The sequence below is a fragment of the Anoplopoma fimbria genome, chromosome 14 (genome assembly GCF_027596085.1).
Source record: "Anoplopoma fimbria isolate UVic2021 breed Golden Eagle Sablefish chromosome 14, Afim_UVic_2022, whole genome shotgun sequence".
NCBI classification, from domain to species: domain Eukaryota; kingdom Metazoa; phylum Chordata; class Actinopteri; order Perciformes; family Anoplopomatidae; genus Anoplopoma; species Anoplopoma fimbria.
This window is the reverse complement of record NC_072462.1, coordinates 10,229,556-10,250,418: the sequence shown is the minus strand read 5'-3', so window position 1 is coordinate 10,250,418 and position 20,863 is coordinate 10,229,556. Positions and strand designations below refer to the sequence as shown.

Here is a 20,863-nt window from a genome sequence, read left to right as displayed (position 1 = left end):
CCGTGAGGAAAATATGTAAGAGAAATTACTTGAGTTCTTCTTTATTTGTGCACGGAAAACTACAGTATAGTTAAAGTTGTATAGTATAGTTAAAGTTGGGGAAAGATTGTAGTTATGGTTAACAAAAAGCAAAGCTGTAAACTCCAACTTCCCAACTTCCTCACCCTTATATTTCCTTCAGTACATAAAGGACACACTACTTCCCGCCTTGGTCCCAGATGACTTCACCCCTACTTGTCACATTTTGCCCCCAGTGTTGGGTAGCCTTTTGTGTAGAATCCCGATGCAGATTGGCATCAGCTTAATGTTATCAGACAGTGGTGGTTAGGTTTAGGCAACCAGACTACTTGGTTATGGTTGGATCAAATATCATGGTTTGGATTAGAATAAGTACATCTTTTATGTAAGATTTAGAGTGAATCATAGCACAGAGACGGCACTGGTGAAAATTACCAATGACCTTCTAATAGCTTCAGACAAAGGACTTGTCTCTGTACTTGTATTGCTAGACCTTAGTGCTGCATTTGATACCATTGATCACCAAATCCTATTACAGAGATTGGAGCATCTTATAGGCATTAAAGGAATCGCACTTAGCTGGTTTAAGTCGTATTTATCAGACCGATCTCAGTTTGTATATGTAAACAATGAAAGCTCGATGAAAACCAGGGTTAGTCACGGAGTTCCACAGGGGTCTGTTCTTGGACCTATTTTATTTACCTTATATATGCTTCCCTTGGGGAATATTATCAGAAAACACTCAGTAAACTTTCATTGTTATGCAGATGATACCCAGTTATATCTATCAATTAAGCCAGACGAAACTAACCAGTTCTCTAAACTTCAAGCATGTCTTACGGACATAAAAACCTGGATGACCTGTAACTTTTTAATGTTAAACTCTGAAAAAACAGAAGTTATCCTACTAGGTCCAGATCACCTTCGAATTCAATTATCTAACGATATAGTTTCTCTAGATGGCATTGCTCTAGCATCCAGCACTACCGTTAAGAACCTTGGAGTTATCTTTGACCAGGATCTGTCTTTTAACTCTTATATAAAACAGATCTCAAGGACAGCCTTTTTTCATTTACGTAACATTGCGAAAATCAGGCAAATCCTGTCTCAAAGTGATGCAGAAAAACTAGTTCATGCATTTGTTACCTCTAGACTAGATTACTGTAACTCCTTATTATCAGGCTGCTCTAATAGGTCTCTTAGATCTTTACAGTTGATCCAGAATGCTGCAGCACGTGTTCTAACAAAAACTAAGAAAAGAGATCATATTACTCCAGTATTAGCTTCTCTGCACTGGCTCCCTGTTAAATCAAGAATAGAATTTAAAATTATTTTACTTACCTACAAAGCTCTAACTGGTCAGGCACCGTCTTATCTTAAGGAACTTATAGTTCCATATTACCCAACTAGAGAGCTGCGCTCAATCAATGCAGGGTTACTTGTGGTTCCTAGAGTATATAAAAGTAGGATGGGAGCCAGAGCCTTCAGTTATCAGGCTCCTCTTCTGTGGAACCAGGTTCCAGTTTCAGTCCGGGGGCAGACACACTCACCACTTTCAAGAGCAGGCTTAAGACCTTCCTTTTTGATAGCGCTTATAGTTAGGGCTGGTTCAGGTTCGCCTTGGTCCAGCCCCTAGATATGCTGCTATATGCCTAGACAGCCGGGGGACTACCTAGGATACGCTGAGCTCCTCTCTCCTCTTCTCTCCCTACTTCTTTATGTATTAATCTCCTATTTATGCACATTACTGATTTTGCTTCTTCCCCGGAGTTCTTGTGCTTTCTCGCCTCGCAGGTTCCCAGGAATCGGGGTTATATTTGGACTGTCATCGTGCCACCTACTGAGGCCCTGCTGACACCCACTACTACTACCACTATCATTATTAGTCACATTACTATTATTATTGCCTGTACTATTACGCTTATTGACTTGCTTCTACCCTGGAGTCTTTGTGCTTTCTCGCTTCGCAGGCTTCTATAAATCGTGGCTGTACCTGGACCGTGGATGTGCATCCTGCTACGGCCCTGCTGACACCGACTGCTACCACCATTATTATTATTACTAGTCACATTACTATTACTATTACCTGTACCATTAAGCATTTTAGCTTTACTTCCACCCTGAAGCCCTTTTGCTTTCTCGTTCTGCAGGTTTCCATGAATCGTTGTGGTACCTGGACCGTAGTCGTGCCTCCTGCTGTGAGCCGACTGACACCCACTGCTACTTCGATTATTATTATTAGTCACATTACTATCCCTATTTTCATGGCTATAATTCTACTGTAATAATTGCTGCTGTTATTATAAGTAGTCTTATTATATGAATCATTTATGTCATATACATTGAATGTGTTGTATCTAAGAACTGTTATGCTGCTCATTCTGTACACATGACATCTATTGCATTCTGTCCATCCTGGGAGAAGGATCCCTCCTCTGTCGTTCTCCCATAGGTTTCTTCCTTTTTTCTCCCTGTTAAAGGGGTTTTTTAGGGGAGTTTTTCCTGTGCTGATGTGAGGGAAGGACAGAGGATGTCGCATGTGCACAGATTGTAAAGCCCTCTGAGGCAAATTTGTAATTTGTGATTCTGGGCTATACAAAATAAACTGAATTGAATTGAATTGAATTGAATGTAAGTTAAATAATGCTCGTAACGTCATGTGACTCAGTGACATAACTTCTACAGTAAAAAACACAACTTTTGGTTTCACATGTTTCTCTGACCTATCCACCACCCTTTCCTTGGCAGGCTTTCTCGCTCTTTGTATTACGTCAGTTGCTGTGAACATCTAATAATGACGCAGAAGGGTTTACATTGGAATTAGCTGAAAGCCTGGTGCGTCTCATACAGACACTAAAGTCTACTGACCAAGTGTCGGTATGTGACACCCTGGGAGTGAGACCAGGCTGTAAAGTTGGCAATCGTTCGATATGGATTAATTTCTAGGGCTGCTGGGACGCAAGAAAACCATTGTTAAGCTTGTGTTAACCACAGACCTTATTTCAAGCATCTAACCAAAAATCCATTTAAAAAAACATTGACTTCAAGATGAGGGAACAGGAATTGAAAGAATGCTGTCTCATTTCTTTCTTTTAAATAAGTAATAAAAGTTCCCCATTGTTTAATTTTTTAAACGCTATTATTCTTAAGCGGCAAAATCTGTAATGTCGGATTTTCATCAGCAGTTACTTAACACAAGACTCAGACAGCGGGTCTCAGCCAGGCAGCAACTGGGGATGGTGCGAAACCTAAGTTTGTCCGGATAGTGCCCAAGTGTTGCCACATCTCACTGAGATCCAAAATTCATCTGATCTCTGAGTGAACTGAGTTGACATATAATGCGTCTTGGCATGGTCGAATGAAAAAGCTGAATAGATGACAGAATGACAAAAGTCCCTTGTAACCACAGCCTTTGAAAACTCAACCATAAACAAGCAATTTTTTGCGGCTAAATTCCTGGAGAAAGCCATTGAAAAGTTCTGGTAACTGAAATCGCAGTGTCCCCAGGGGATTTCTTGGGCAGTACATACTTCAACCGAGTGCTAAAAATGGCTCAATGCGGTTGAGTAAATCCAGTAAATACAACAGTGTTTCCACAAACACTTTCACCATTCATAGACAGAAGAGCTGACCATTGTTAAACCTCAGTATACCTCATTTAACAGACTTGTACAAGCTGTGATGAGACGCTCTCAGAGGGAGGGCGCCCTGTATAATTGTATTAGCTGTGACAAACTGCTTAAAAAAATACATTTATACCCATAATGCAATTCTTCTAGAGAAATAAAGGAGCTTTTTTGCAGCTGGCAGATGGTTGACAGCTACAGAGACTGTGCGTGGGTATCATGGATCATGTGGATGTTTGAATGAAAGGCAGAATTGTTATTTAGCTACTGTGCAACCTAATTCAACTGAAAAATGATAGCAGCCTCAATCGAGTGCCTGCTGAGCTTGGCCAGACCACAAAGGGAAGAGGGTTCTTGACAATCTGTCTTTAAGATGTTGGTATTTGGTAACATATTTAAATTGTGGTTTAATGGTGGTCAGAGGGTTGCCATGATTTATGCTCAGGGACCATGGATATCCACTAGAAACTTAATAGAAATCTGGCTTAGAGTTTTTAAGTTGTTTTTTCCTAACCAGAGTGACTTTGATTAATAGTGGCACTAGCAGAAATGTCACTTGTGGTCACTAAAATGGTAAGCGGTCATCTTGTGGGGAACATGAACGTCCATAATACATTTCATAGCAATCTGAACAGTAGTTGAAACAAAATGTTGGAAGAACAGTTAGACTGACTAACAGCATCTTTGGAGCCCAGTGCTACAGTTGCGGGCAACGATAAATAAATACATCCAATACCATGATGATCAACACATAGCATATTATTCATTACATTCATACACAGTTTTGGAAACTGAATTAAAATCCTGTCCCTCCATTTGGGACATACACATATTCTATTTCTTTATGAGAGTGAAATGATCAGATGGACATCACACTCATGCCTGTGTGTTATGTACAGAGCTGGAGTCAGGATGTGGTTAGCATAGCATAGCATAAAGACTTGAAGCAGGGGTAGAGAGCTCACCTGACTCTGTCCAAAGTAAAAAAAAAAAGAATAAACCTACCAACACCTTTGTATCTCATTTGTTTATTCTGTACACAAATAGAAACGAAGGAAATGGCCATATGGTCATTCTCACTCCCAACAAGTCAAGTAAAGATATTTGGTCATGATCCCGACTATTCAAACTATGACACTCTAGGTTCCCCTCTAGCATTAGTTTTGGACGTGTCAGGGATGGAAAGTCAGTTTCCGCTTGTTAAATAAACAGTGTCTTTTTAAAATAAACTTCTGTTTTCACAGTAAATGTACAGTTTTCACTCTTTACATGCTAACAGTGTCTTTTCAAAAGAAAACAGTTTTTAACTTGTTTTTAAGGTTTACTTGAGCATCAAAACTACTTGGTGAGGCTTAGGAAAGGATAATGGTCTGGGTTAAACAAATACCTTTGTTAAGTAAAATAAGTATGTTTGTTACAGAACTACTGTTAATAAAGTATGTAAGTTAAGTAACAAAACAGAAAAAGTTTCAAGGCACTTTGACTTGGTTTCACACAGGACACTAACTGTGGTGTCCTGGCTGAAAGTCCTGCATTTGTTTGATCCCTCCTATCTGCCCTTTGTGTACTTTATCTTTCTTTCCTGAGCGTGTAGTGATGCCACGGATGGATTGACAATGGAATTAGTGGAAAGCCCAGTGTGTCTCATACAGACGCCAAAGGTTGCATGGGTGCGTTGCTCGGCATCAGACGCAGAGGGGCACTGGCAAAGCGTCCACATTTGATGAGTTGGGAGTAAGAACGGGTTGAATAACACTAGAAAACATGGGATTGATATTGGTCTTCTCATCTCACTCTCTGATAGAAAGCAAATAACATTTCCAAAATGTTGAACCATTCCTTAAAGTTAAAGAGCTGGGGTGTTTTGATTGCATAACGTATGTTTGGTTGAGGTGGAGCTAATTTTACCTACTTTATATGTACAAGACATTTTATTTTTTAAGCTTACATATAAGATGAGCATACATATATAATTACCTATATTATAATTTTGATCTCATATTTGTACTTAAGTACAGTTCTTGAGGAAATTAATGTATGCATGTCAAAAAAACCTAGCCATGAGAACAAACAGAGGGTTTAGCTCCTGTGACTGTTGGTGCATACAGTGCAGCAGTCAGTAAGACGACACCACAGTCTGTTTTTCCTCTTGTGAGTTCAGAGCGCTTTCACAGAAAAACAGAGTCCCACACAAAGAAATTACTGCTCACAGACAGCAACAGCTGGAGGACTTACCACTGGAGCAGTTGGAGCCCCCCCAGCCCGGCTCACACTGGCAGGTGTTGGGGGCCATACAACGGCCGTGGACACAGCTCGCTGCACAATGAGCTGGACATGGAGGAGACAGGAAGATAGGGATCAGTACATTCACAAGACTTTTAAAAAGATATCTACTTTGAGAATTAATCATGTAGGGGTTCATCAATTAAAGTTCCCCTGTAGAAGCTGTAGAATTAAGATGTTGTAAGCCTTAAGACTCAACTTCACTTAATATAAAATTGGATTGAATCGCTTTGTTTGGAGCATTTCACTGAAGATATCAATAATCATTGGTTTCAGCACTAAACGATTTTAACTATAAAACACCCAGATGGTTTTAAAAAGAGCAGTTTAATTTAAACTGGTTTTAAACCACCTTTTATGACCCTATGCATACAATGGTTTAGGTTTTTTGTTGCAAAAAGATACTAATCAAACAGTTAACCTTAAACGATGTTGAAGTTTAAATTAGAATTCAGCTAAGCAAAGGCTAAAACAATAACAAGTTGCTGATTTTGAATCAACTTGGATGAGATATATGAGGAGAAGTGTAAAAGATTTTACTCAAAACCTAAAAACCTGAAATAACAAGTGATTCACAGTTACAAAGATGTTTGTAATGTGTTTTAAGCTTCGGACGTGACGTGACCTTAATGTTAACGATGTCTGTAAACATCAATAAACTTTTCCTTTCCCACAGGACACAAACACCTGTCTCCTGAGTAAAAGTCCTGTGTTTATTTGACTCATCCAGCACGCCTCCCTAGTGGACATTCTCGCTCTTTATACGATGTCCATTGCTAGGAGATAATGACGCGGACGGCTACTGCCCAGTCGTCTGTATTTGACGCCCTGGGAGTGAGTACAGAGCGTCTAATTGATCCACTATGTTCACCAGCTGGCTGTAGAAGCCAAAGTTACTGATGAAGGACAAGAAAGAAAAAAAGAAGAAGAAGAAGAAGCAGAAAAATCTCCCCCTGCCATCAGCAGACCTTAATAGCAGTGTGTTGCTAAAACCCTACATCTGTCATCACTAAAACATCTCACTTATATTGACTGGCTTTGCATTACATTTTAAAATTCTAATGTGTAGCAGGCACACAGACTCCATCCAAAGAAAATATAACAACTCATCTAACCCCACATGCAATTAGACTTCCTCTCCTATCTGACTCTCATCTGGAAATGCCATGCTGCCCGGAGTTTCTGGCAGATCCTCAGTGAGACTCTGGGAGCAACATGTGATAGTTGCTTATACAAGAGAGCCTTTTCACTCCAAAATAAATTCCCCTCTGATCTCCCGGGGCACACATTTCACATCACAGCCCCTGCATGAATCAAACTGTGGTCTCCACTTCCACCGAAGCACACAGCTTTTATCAGCAACCACTTCAACCATCACAACAGCAGGCTGTGTGTTAACATAATGATTTCTTTTACTGTCGCTGGCGAACAACAGTTGTTGTTTTTGCCACTGGCCACTGTGGCTTCACACCTGTTACTGCCTGCTGGCCAATGATGGGGAGGGGTGAAGGGGGGGGGGGGGGCACAGTAGCCTCAATGGAAAGTGAAGTCATTGTAATGACAACACATGTAGATGACAAAGGTTCTATTTTTCTGACTAATGACCATGTTTCCCAGTCTCCTCAGCCTGCAGAGGCAGTATGTAAGATGATCACACATCACTCCAAAAAATGGTGACTGTCAAAGCCGTAGCATATGATTCAAATATGTTCATAATCATAAGATTCATATAATGTTCCTACTCAAACCATACAGTGTTCTTCATTGGTCATTTGTTATATTACTTATATTACTACCCGATTTTGACAGCCCATTAGTTAAATGAGAGATGTCCCACACATCGTCTTCCCTGGTACATATCATTCATCCACCTCACAAAGGCCTTTGGCACTGTAAACTGGGCTGCCCTCTGATGTGCCCTGTCAAATATCAGACGCCAAAACAAGTATCTCAAGATCTTGCATCTCTAACACAAGGCCATGAATTGTTGCTCAATCTGACAAGGCCCTTCATAGCTTAATGAATGCCTTCGCAATGCCTGGGACTTGGTCTAACATCAAGAGAACTCAATTTTACACCAACCAGCAGCTGACCAACCCAAGTCCCCACAATTTTTGTGGACAACAACATCTTGAAAAAAGTTCATATTCTTCTTTCCAAAAGAGCTGTAATTGATGAGAAAGCTAAGAAAGAGAATGTTTGAGGATCGGGACATCCAGACCAAGACCAAACTCCTCGTCCATCAAGCGGTACTTCTGCCTTCTCTGTTTTGTGGGGCCGAAAGCTGGACCACCTACAGACGGCAAACGCACGCCAAATACCTGCCTTCGGTAACAAATGCTTTACGACCAACTGAGGAGAGGTCAATGTACCCACAGGTTACAGAAAAAAACGGAACCAAGACAACATCAAAACCTACTTGAGAAAGTGCTGCTTCAACCACAGCAAGTGGGATGAGGTAGCTCTCAACAGAAACCTATGGAGCACAATGGTCCTTGAAGGCACAGCACAGCAAGAAAACTCCACGTGCTGCAGTAACTGGGGCGACTAAGATACGAGAGATCCACCACCAAAAGGGCTTCTCGAACCACCACTACCATGAACACCATTCCCAATGCCCATTTTGAAACAGAACCTGTGTCTCGAGGATCGGCTTCTACAGCCAACTGGAGACCCACAAATGACCAAACCCACCAACAGGAGGACAATCATACATGACTTAGAGTGGGCTCAGATGATGATGATAAAGATACTCACGCGCACAGATCTCTCCATTCTCGTAGAAGCCTGGGCAGCACTGGGACTTTCTCCGGTACATGGTCTTCTCTCCCCTTCGATAGGCTGTACGATAGCTCACCCTGCACACAGACGGGACGTTCGGTTACATACAGGATCAGACACTCTAAATATATTTATATATAAAAGGTGGAGTTGATTTGTCTATATAGTGTATGTCTGTCCTCTTGGTAGGCCCTCTGAGGCCAAAACAAGTCTGTGCTGAATCATAATTATGCATACTTAAGTGAAGGTTTTTAAAAACCTTTTCGAAATAAAACAGAATATATTATGTAACTAGAAAAAGTGCTCTTGGTAGAGTGCAGATCTCTGCCAGGTGTGTTTTCAACAACGGCTGCTGTGTTAGTGTGTAGTTGAATGAATACAACCCACGATGGGCAGGATGGTCCTGGTGGAGAAAATAACCAACAGTAGCTCATTAACTTGCTCTGCTCTGCACTGTGTATCACCCACTTCCCCTGAAACGTTGACCCTAATCCATCTAGAGGTTCAGTGCAGCCGAATTCACCTCAGTTTAGTAGAAGCAGCTAAAACACAATACCATCAGCTGACAACATCCACAACCACAGTAGACTGTGACTGTTAAATGGGCCCAATAAGTTCACCATGACGGACTTTTTCCAGGTTTGACGATAAAAAATATGTATGAATCATGTGTTTGCTTTTTTATTTCGTCAGATATTATAATCATAACCACCTAATGCAATCCAACACAACAGCTCAGCCCTACATTTCAGCTTTACAAATGTAATAATGATCCTGCGACCCAAAATGAGCAGGGTCGTAGCTAGAGTGATGGAAATATGCATGGATTTATACTATTATAGCTTTAATCATTACCTTACACACAGATACAGCTAACATTAGTTGTTTATGAAATAACCCTACTTTTATTATTATGCTGTAAAAAGCATTGTTGCCTGTTGTAATTGCATTTAAGGGGTTTTATGTAAAAAGTTATATTAATATTATGCTACTTGTCACTTGGCAACTTACCTGAGCTGCCTGTATCATTTCAACATGCAATGCTGCTGTTCAACTACATTCACTCTGCAGCTGGAAGTGTTTGTATTGGTAAAACTAGAAACTATTGGATAAACTACATTTTGTGACATGAGAGCTCAAGAAAAAACAAGGGGACGTTTTTTATTTAAAAAAAAGGCAAACGGCTCTAATATCAGTTGACACCAGCTTTTATTTTTGACTGTTCTAAATGTGGGCTCCATGTAGTTGCTAGTGTATTTTGATATAGCATTACCATGCCACAATAACATAGGTTTCACAAAAATAAGACAAGATCTTCATGGTGCTGGATTTGGAGCTTTCAAGTCTGGATGTGGTAAAAACACTGTTGCATTGATTGGAAAATGGCTGACAGATAGGCGAAGTATATACTGAACAGTACATGGGCCCAGTGGCTCAGGAGATAGAGCTTTGAGTGGTCGGTAGACAAGAAGGGCAAGTCCATTAAGCATAGGCTTAAGCATGCAAAAACAATGGTATGGTCCTTTAATAAACCACCACTCTTTCCACACTCACACACATTCAGGTCTGTGTCCGGCCTCAGCAATGTGGATCTCACCTGTGTCTTGTGCACTTAAACCAGTTGAGGATGTCGGTGCAGCTGGTGTAGTAAATCTGATCAAAGGGATGGGCGTATGACTCCTGCACTGTCACCGAGTAACTGAAAGCACAGGAAGAGAAAGGAGAGAGATATCAGACATGAGGAGCAGAATCAGAGAGTGTGTGTGTGTGTGTGTGTGCAGTGGTTTCATGCATAACACCTTCCCGCTCATGTTTATCCAACAGGACAACCCGTGTGCACATTCTTAAAACCACCGACTGTTTTAATCAGAGCGTCATTAGGATGCTTGTGTACGTGAGTGTGTGTGTGTATGTGAGTGTGTGTGTGTGTGTGTGTGTGTGTGTGTGTGTGTGTGTGTGTGTGTGTGTGTGTGTGTGTGTGTGCGTGTGTGTTTGTGTGTGAGTGTACAGTGTGTGTGTGTGTGTGTTTGTGTAGGTGTGTGTGTGTGTGTGAGTGAAGGCAGGATTAAACATTGCCCCGCCCTCCATGCTTTATGTACAACTACCCACTGTACTCTGTGTGACCCTCCATTGGTGCCTATTGTATAAAGACTTGAATAATTATGTCTCACAGTCAAATCAAACAGACTTGGTTGGGGTTGTGACAAAAGCTACCTTATGACTGCCTCGTGACCTTAGTGGTCTTACCACAGGCTCTTGGGAGCCATGCATTTTTCACTTCAGTTACTTACTGTATCACTTGTGGCTGCCGTTAAAGGGGAACTACGCCTAATTTCCAAGTTCAATACATGATATTCCTAAAAATGTTCTCCAAAAATATTAGCAAACATGAAAAACTCTCCGAAACATAAAAGCTAGAGTGATGAAACTAAAAAATGTGATCATCAGGTATAAAGTGTGGAACTGCTCCATTTATCAATGAATTGGGAACGACGTTACAGATGACACTGAGAGCCCCAAAGGGAATGTTTTGAGTGTATGGTACATTATTTGTTTTTAAAACAGAGGACACTACAACAGTATAAAGCTCATCTGGGTATAAAAAAAAAGAAAACATAAAATCAGTCTCCCATTCATTGTCTGTGGAGCAGCTCCAGTCTTTATACTTAATGACATCACAAGTTTGAGACTTACTTCTGGCTTTGAGAGAGTAGATCTTGTTCACATATATTGATTAGACTTTCTCAGGCCATGGGAATAACATATTGGAATTCTTCATTTAGGCGTGGTTCCCTATTAATGATTACAATATCAATAATATCAATCGTGGATTTTACTGTTGTTTATACTTTTGTTATTTATTATTAAATTGGCTTCGCATAGCTTATTTAGCCTGGTCAAAAATCAGCAGTATATTCAGTTTAAATGATATGAAACAGAGAAAGGCAGCAAATCCTTACATAGAATAAAAAGCATTTACTTAAGGTTGTTTGTTTGACATTTTGAATAAGCACAGGATATAAAAAATTAAGTAACATATTTAGTATCAAATCACCTGTTATTGATAAATTTTCTCTTTTTTCTTTTCATTCAATTAATCAGTTAGTTGATATAATTTCAGACGATGTGAAAAAATAGCCATCAACTGAACCCCTTACCCAAAGACACCCCTTGAAAACGAGATGGTACATCTCAAGGGGTTATTCCTGATATAGAGCTTCCATACATACACAGTTTACAGATATACAAAAGAGAAGAGTAGCAAAACTTCACATTGAAGAAACTGACACCAGACAATGTTTAACTTATGCAATACAAATTACTTAAACTATCTATTATAATAAATGTTGCAGATACATTTTCTGTGGATCAACTAATTGTTTCAGCACTGAGTAAAACATCTCCGATGAAAACAAGTTCCAAAAGGAACATTTCTGCAAAAAAAGATGAAAGAATGCTCGCAAATTTGATCCGTCATCACCATATTACATAAAAGAAGCCAGGTCAAAACAAATCCAACCATGACACCAATAAATACTGAGGACTCACTTTCCTCTCACTTTATTTTCTTTTGATGCAGGGATCCAGCAAGCTTTACCAGTTCAAATCTAAGCAAACCATTTAAATATAATAAACCATCTCTAACCTAACACCTGAACCAAACCTTTGTTTTAATTCAGGGCAAACCCGTTCCTTACCAACATTTAACAAAATGCACTGATTACTGTCAACGACTAGGCGCCACCCTTTCATATTTGCCTCCATGACAGCCAATGTTCAGGTTATTTGTTAGTAAAGGATGCTTTCATTTGAGTTTCATAAGTTAAGTATGTATTTTATACAGCTACTAATGTAAAGCTCATTGCAATAAATCATTCTAAATACTTTCATAGGATTCATTTTTTCATGTAAGTAAAACATGTAAGAAAACTCCTGGAGAAGTGATTCAGTAGCACAGAGCAGATGGTTGTAATTCAATGAACATTCTTAAGACTTAATTGAACTGAGTTCACCGCTCACACAGACGGCTGAAATATTAGAGAGACGGAAATAAATGTTGCCAATCGGCTAAACTATTAGAGAGAAGAACAGATGGGCAGCTGTTGGGCTTATTTCCTGTAACCAGTGTAGCATCAAAGCATGGTGGAATTAGCAAGATAACTAGTGGATGGCTGCCTACTTTGCTTCCCAATACGAGGATGGGTTAAATGCAGAGACATAATTTCAATGTGTTCTGTGTTGCTGTGCTGTGTACAAGTGTGACAATAAAAGTTAATATACATTTCACTTTATTGACCCCTGCATTTTCATTTTTAATTTAATTTTATTAATATTGAAACTTCCACGTCCAAAATGCACTAAATTCGAAACAACACTCCCTTGGGTCCCCAGCAATACAAACCCCAAGTATGAGGTAGATCAAATGAGTGGTTCTCGAGATATGCGACGAAAACAGACGGCCAGACAGAGATTCTTTGCTTTATTGTTAGATTTACATAGTCCTTTACAGAGATGTTACAAACCCATAAATTAAAATATTACTATATACTTACATTCTAATCCTCGAGTGCATTGAAAAACCCATTTTTACACAATACATAAAAATACATTGTTTTTTCTCAGCCTCTAATCTAAGAGTAGCAAAGAACCTTAAAAGTTACATTTGTTTATACTAATACCAGAACGTATTACTATATGCTATGGTTAAGTTCCTTAAACAATAAGAATTTAAAAATGTCCGACATTAAGAAAAAAGGCACAGGCTATTAAATTTACTTTACCCAAAAGTTCCCAGAGAGACCTTGGTGGGAGTGAGTCTTTCCTAAGAAGCCTCATTATCATCAGCTTGTGTGTCTCGTCACTCTCTTGTCTTCCTCAGAATTTTTCTGTGCCGCCAGTCTTTATGACAACAACACAGATGGAGGCTCTGAGTGTGTATGCAGCTGTTTCCTCAGATTCGTCAGGGAAAGGCAATATAACTGGGAAATCTTCCCCCACCTTTCCTCTTTTACATCCCACTTAACGGATTTTCAAACTTTCTTTTAATTCGGAAATCAGCCAAAATCTTGATTTAACCTATTCAATGCGTTTTTAAGCTTTAACAATGATTTTAAAAGCTTGCAAACAAGATACAACATGTTGATGACAACATGAATGCGGAGCTTTCATGGTTATGTTTGGTTCTCATGCGCCATACCACACCGGGAGCTTTTCAGAGGCGGAGCGATTTGCCTGCACGACTTGCACATTTCTTTGATTTGGGCATTTTTCTTGGATATTTGTAGTTCTACCAATGGGCTATGTAGTTAAATTGTTTCTGTCTTAATTGTGTTTGTTGTTGTTATTTCCTACGTTGTTGTGCTGTAGCCTACAGACAAAATGAATACTGTTTAGTCCAGTTCTAAATAAAATGGATCAAAGATTTGTGGTTGTAGTGATGTGATACAATAAATTAATGAATGTTTATTATAAAAATTGACCGGATGCTCTAGCTGTTCCACCTACGGCAAGGCTCAATCTGCTCTGTGTAACACCGAGCATTCACATTCAACACCAACACTTTCTCTCTCCCAACTCGTTAAATACTGATGCTTTCATAAACCTCGTCAATGCCCATCATGTCCCAACCTCATCGCCAGGGACGGATCTTCACAACGTGAAGTGCCTCAGTATGGACCGTAGAGAAAGTGTTCATCAGCCACCAGCCTGCCGAACCTGCCGAGTGCTGCCCAAGATTCAATGCCAGCAACAGTGGGATCACTTCTGGAGATTCGATGTGATGATTTGCTGCGATGAGAGTAAGCGTGAAATCAACGCTGTTGAAGTCCCCGCCCCAGCCATTAACGTTTCACCACTGCCTCCGGTCATTCGGTCATACCTGCTGATTATAGCCTAGGAGCCCCCGTCGTCACAGATTGTCTCTTTGTATCACTTTCATCTGTCACTGAGCGCTTTAAACGTCTGATTGAGGAAAACTCTCAGATCAGACCTCATTTTCGGCTTGCTCACCCTCAGAGGAGAGTAATGTGGCTCAAACCGAATATGACGTTTTATGGCTGCCCAGTGTTAAAAGACTCCATCACACAGTCTTCATTTCCGCCCCACCTCTTGTGGAGGCAGTGGGCCAGGGCATTCACGCTACTACAATCCATCACAGCAAGTGGCACAAAACTGTAGGTGTGCTTCGAGGAGAGTGAGGATAAATCCCTATCCAAGGAACACTTTGCAGGATGGCTTGTGGCTACACATGCAGTGTAACAGTTGTCGGGGCCTTGTTCGTAGGGTTGAGGACATACAGTATGTACGGCAGTGTTATGGTTGACGCTGTGTTACTTCAAATAGGATATCCCTTGTACATTTTGGGGCTCCTTTTAAGGGTCTGTGCTCGCTGAAACGACACAGGACTGGTGAAAGGGTGGAGGGTGCGTGCGTGGGGGGGTAGAGTCGGTTGTGTTGCATCTGGGCATGATACACTTACATGTCCCTGTGCTCGTTGATGACCCAGGTAATGTGTGGTACAAGTCTGCCGCTTGTCTTTTGATCCCTGCAGGGTTAGGCCATGGCCAGTTCAGTTAGGTACTACCTGATTTGACTTGGGCCCCCTACTTCTCTGGTGTGGCGGCTGGAGGTATAAAGTAGGTAAGTGGGCTGCAACAATTTACCTTCAGCCGGTCAGTGTGGGTTAGTCGATGTTATGTCGCCGTTGGGCTCAACCCATTGTACCTATAGAGTCTTGTAGAGGGCGGGTCCTGTCTGAGTTTGAACCTTAGACTGTATATAAGAAGTGGACGTCGTCGTCGTGACGTCACCCATTGGTTTTTAGACTGTGATTTTGAAGACTCAAGTTTTGCCACGCGTTTTGGCCTTCGCCATCTTGGATTACGGTCGTAGCCATCTTGTTTTTTTGCAACCAGTGAACGGAAGTGACCATTTCTGAACTGCGAAGGAGTGACATAGAGACGCAGTGACCATTTGCAGCTCTGGTAGAAAGAAGCGACCTGTTAATCACTGTGTTGCCCCGCCCGAAAGCATACCCTGCTTTATGGTCTATTTGACTCTAAATGGACCATAATTTACTAAATGAACACCATGCTGTATTGAAGAAGACTTGAAACTAGAGATTGATACCATAAACTCATGTTTACAATGTTTACTGAGGGAATAAATCAAGAGAGAAGTAGAGTCATTTTCTCATAGACTTCTATACAACCAGAGGAGTCACCCCCTGATGGTCAGTAGAGAGAATGCAAGTTTAAAGACACTTCAGCATGAGCTTCACTCTGCAGAACTGGAGGTTTTTGCTGGATTAAAACGTTATTGTAACCCTCGTTCTATGCACAGGCGGGTCCCTCTACCAAGGTGGCCCTGCAACTCATACGCTGCTCCCTGAAGAGGGTGTAGGATGCAAAGCAGCAATGTGTATCACAGGCGACTGAGGTCAAAAGTTATCAAAGAAACAATTGCAGCATTGTGACTGACCTCTCCCAGTGACTGCAGACATTGGGATCCTCCAGGTTGAGGGAGGAAGTGATGCAAGGCAGGAAACAGAAGGCAACAGCCAATATGACTGTCCTGTGTTGGCGCAGTGACATGGCCATCTCACTCAGAGCTGCACCTTCAGATAGGGAAGGATGAGGAAATGACACGTTAGCTGTCATAACATATTCAAAATAGAACAAAAGAAATGTAAAGGTATAATATGCAAGAATTTCAACAAAAAATAAATAATTGGATATACTCATTCAAAATTAAGTGGTTGATAGATGGGTCAAACAAACACAGGACTATCAAGCAGAACACCTTTTATTGTGTTACAAATGGTTATGTAAGAAAGTCCGCTAAGGGACAGTTGTCCCAGGCCCTGGGTCAAGGGACGGCCCAAAAAGAGCCTCTAACCTTTAATTAATCTGATAGGTGTGTGAGCATATTTGTGGGATTATGCACATACTGTGTATGTTGAATTAAGTTTATCTGCTCTTTGAATTTTCTTTTTGAGCGATCTTTTTATTTTTTTAAATAATTTTATGCTTCATCATTGAAGGCTTTTCTTTTGCTTTTGTTTGTACAGTCTGGTCCGAATGAGAATTCTAGAAGACCTGCAATTTGCAGTTCTTTCACTACTAAATCAGTCACACACACTTTCAATGGAAGCCTAACATTTCCAAAGTGGTGCCTTTAGTCTAGCAACATAAATGTTTATTAAAACTAATCTGGGTCATATAATCAATAGTATTCAACACAGCTCCATCTTTACTGGCTGCTGTGGAACCACAAACATGCAGATACTCAGTTCTCTTTGACACAGTCGTGGTTTTGTGTCTACCACAATGACAGAATTCCAGTAAGCAATTGGTGGCTCCACTGTGCTCGGGTGTTATTTAGGTATTTCAAAGCTTTTCATAATTAGTAAGGCCTATATGAGGCACAGACAGTTTCTGTTCGAGGAGCAAAGCTTCTGTGTGTTTACAAGCTGCAACCAACAAATGCAATACATTATACCAGCAAAGTGGTCAAATTCTATTAAGAAATAACATTAAAATATGTCAATTGTATATTTGTTATTTAGGTATTTCAAAGCTTCTTATAATGATAGGTAAGCTCTATATGAAGCACCTTCTACAGTTTGATAAGAATTATGCTTTAATTTACTTTAAGAATAAATAAACAAGAATCAAACAAGCCAATGCTGAATTCACCCCAAAAAAAATAAATTAAAATAAATAACTATAAAAAAATAAATGAGCAAAATAATGGCTTTCTTTTATACCTTCATTCCATCAAATGGAAATATTCTACATGTTTGCATTGCATCATTTTATACACATTTACTCAGATAGATTTTTCAACCAAAAACGGCAGTCCCAGCTCTGGATCTAGGCTCTGAAGTTGTCATACCCACAAAGAAACACCAATCTGAGCACAGTAGGGAGTGGGGAATGAGGATACTACCTACAGTACAACATAGAGGAATACAGAGTGAATGCAGCATGTCACACAGAGAAACTGAAAACTAGTGATTTTATAATTCTTTTATGGGGTAGACAATTTGGTTTTCACAAGTTTTCACAAAATAATAGTGGATAAAGAAAGTCAGTTGTCATTCGCTGAGTGACATGCTCCTGTGCTATCAACTATCTGTGACAGATTGTTCTCAAGTGACACCACTGTTAAACTGAGTGCACTGGGTTCATTTGCCTGGGAGGCCCATATCCATAAAGTGTACCAAAATGTATCACCCTGAATCTGTAAGGACTGACAGTGTCGCTGTAACAACTGTGACTGATCGTCATCTCGGATCTAAAGTGTATTCAGGGAGAAGCAGGACACAGAGGACTCAACTCCCTTTGTGCGTGTTCTACAGACCAGCCCTGTGTGTTTCTCCCAGCCATTCAGCAGAGCATATTTCTCTGTCTACCCAGTGAACGGCCTGACCAAACATCCTGAGCATCAGTAGTCCTGTCACACCACCTGTGTGGACTTCATCTGAGAGACAGAGGAGAGACAAATAAACCCAGCAAGAAGAGGTTAACTAACCAAAAACTGCATCGACGATTTCCTTACACATATCAGTGTGTTCACAAGGAAATTCATCATCAGTTTTTAGAAAGGGTATTTGGCACAGTGTTGTTTGTAGAAGTGACCTGCTATTGTGCGCGATGGCTCACTGTACTGGCTTACTGGGACACTTTATGCAAGACTATAGAAGTGTTTTTCCATTCAATTGTCAAGTGAATTTTAGCAAATTTTTGAAAGGTTGCAAAAAGAAATGCAAATTAGGCTGGTTTGGAGTGAATAAACTGGGCTTTATCGTAGTTTGGTCAGATGATAGCACTCTAGGCTTTGTATGGATGTAATCCACCAGTACACAGAGTAGAGGAAATAGAGGTTGTGAACCAGAAACAAAACAAAAACATAAGTCGCCTTCTAAAAATGGAGAGAGGTCTTTAGGAATTAGTTTTATTTGAGCAAGTTAATTGTTCTTTCATGTCAGCTAGCATTAGCCATGGTCTGTGCTTTCCGGAGACGAAGACAAGTATTCACCGCGTTATTGTATTCATTTTTGCAAAATCCATTTAACACATCTTGGACTTTTTCAGACAAAGGCAAAAACTACCTCAACCAAGTGTGAAAACTTTTAAAACTAATTTGGGGAAGTTATGTAGAATTTGCCATTTCCATACAGCTTTTCAAAGCGACACCCAAAATAATGTAAATTGAAACAGGGCTTATGTAGAGGAAGATATACCACTCTTACTCTGCCAGATGGGAGGAATTCATAGGCAATATTTGTTCAATTCAACAATCTCAAGGGATTTGCTGCTACTGCTTTATTATCCCACCAGGGGACATTTGGGTCCAACCAGGTATACAAACACATTCCTCATAGAAAACCTATAGGCCCACACATTTACATAATAATGGCTAATGTCAGCCAGTTTTACCTGCCAACGCTAACGTATTGGCCGAGAGACTTTTGCAAATGTTACTTTTCACACGCTCTCATGCCACATGTCCATTTTCTCCTGCAGTGAAAAACAAATATATAACTGAAGTAGCTGGGTGAAAAGAGGACATTGGAGCTATGTTAATGTGCCTGGCATGGGGTCGAACAAGCCTTTCCCAGCAAGCAACAATTAATACCCCAGATCTGCTTTGTTTTTACCATTCCAACAGCATCCAAAGAAGTTGCAGGAAAAAACTATGAGGAAGAACTAACGTTACGTTAATGTGCGACAGTTACATAATTGTCAGTTGTTAATGTGGCATCATATTAGGTAAAGTGTGCATTATGACTTGTTTAGCACTCAAAGCTCACAGTAAAGGACTTGAGACTTGTCAGCCTTGACTTGGGACTTGAGTGCAAAGACTTGAGAGTAACTTCTGACTTGCAAAACAATGGCTTTGTTCCAACTCTATTTTTGCCGGTAACACTCGCTGACTTCTTGCTTCATCACTGAATATTTAGTTTGTATGCCCTCAGCCGTTTCAGAGAGTACTGCAATGTACAACACTCTCTCACTCGCCATCTGTGCAGAACTCATCGTGGTGTTTTGCAAAAACCTAGTCGAGCCAGCCTCCTGAGTTAAAAGACCCAAACTCCATGTACACTGTTAACAAGACGTGAGAACGACTTGTGTACTAAAAAAGGTGGTAAAATCTAATCCAAAGTATTAAGTATAAAAGTAAAATATGTCTGGTCTTCTTCCTTAATGGTACAGAAGCAGCTGGTGACTTTATTACTCCAGCTGCTTGATGAGCGAGCTGAACTTCTGGAGGCCAACAAGGTTAGTCCTCTGTACCCTGGCTAGCCTCCTTCCCTTCAAAAACGTCGGTCGATCGAGTGAGACTGCAAGATGTCTCCAGTGGTTGCTGACAGAGTGTCTGTGCGGGCAGTTTATGGGCCAGCAGGGCCCAGTCCTCTCTGGTTTCACTGAGCAAAGAGAGGGCACAGCTGCAGCCACCAACCCACCCCAAGACAACTGCACTGCTGCACAAACAAGGGCCACGCTGTGTGTGTGAAAGGGCTCCAGACTCACAACCCCTAATGGAACGGATTAGGCTGGGCCGCCCAACTTTGATACACTGTTCTAGGCAGCGCGGTATCGACGCCTGTCTGTCCACTCATAAAGGACTGCAAGGAACTAAGACCTGCTGTCTGAAGTTCTTCCAGAGCCTGACAAAGGCTGCACTCAAGTCATGGACAGGCAGTTTTTAGGGCCCATTCTCTTGAAAGCAGGAAGGATCCAAATGTAGCTGAAATGAGACGTACAGATTTGTGTATTGCTGAATCTGTACAAACTTTTCACTCAGTAAATGCTTTGGTATTTTGTATGTTGCTACCAATGATCAGATAGTTCTTTGTCCTCTCACCGGGCTGATATGGTTATGAGGCTGCTGTTCAAACATAACCACACAGGAACTTATTTTCAGCAACGTGTGTTGCCGGGCATGCGTACACCTTACATTGCACGGCAGCTGGATTCTAACAATATCCCAAGTTCACGCGAAATGTAAGGGCTGATGTGATAACACTAAAATCCATCTGGTCAGGCTTCAGGTAATGTGTTCGTGCCTGTAGCTGCCAGTAGCCTTCTGTGATAAGCTGCTGGCAGCTACGGGCCTGGTTTAGGCGCGATACAGAGAGGCAACTGTTC

The 20,863-nt window shown here is 40.8% G+C and overlaps 1 protein-coding gene across 2 annotated transcripts in view; it reads right to left on the bottom strand.

The window, feature by feature from the left end:
* Positions 1-16,306, bottom strand: part of megf10 (multiple EGF-like-domains 10) — a 48,025-nt gene extending 31,719 nt beyond the window's left edge. The window contains exons 1-4 of one of the 2 annotated variants that reach the window (XM_054613184.1): positions 16,188-16,306; positions 10,306-10,407; positions 8,685-8,785; positions 5,880-5,972 (exon numbers count right to left, since the gene is read on the bottom strand). In XM_054613184.1, coding sequence (XP_054469159.1) covers positions 5,880-5,972; positions 8,685-8,785; positions 10,306-10,407; positions 16,188-16,306 — 415 coding nt within the window. The remainder of the gene's footprint in view (positions 1-5,879; positions 5,973-8,684; positions 8,786-10,305; positions 10,408-16,187) is intronic. The other variant, XM_054613185.1, reaches the window with a different exon arrangement.
* Between the last annotated feature and the right edge of the window lie 4,557 nt (positions 16,307-20,863).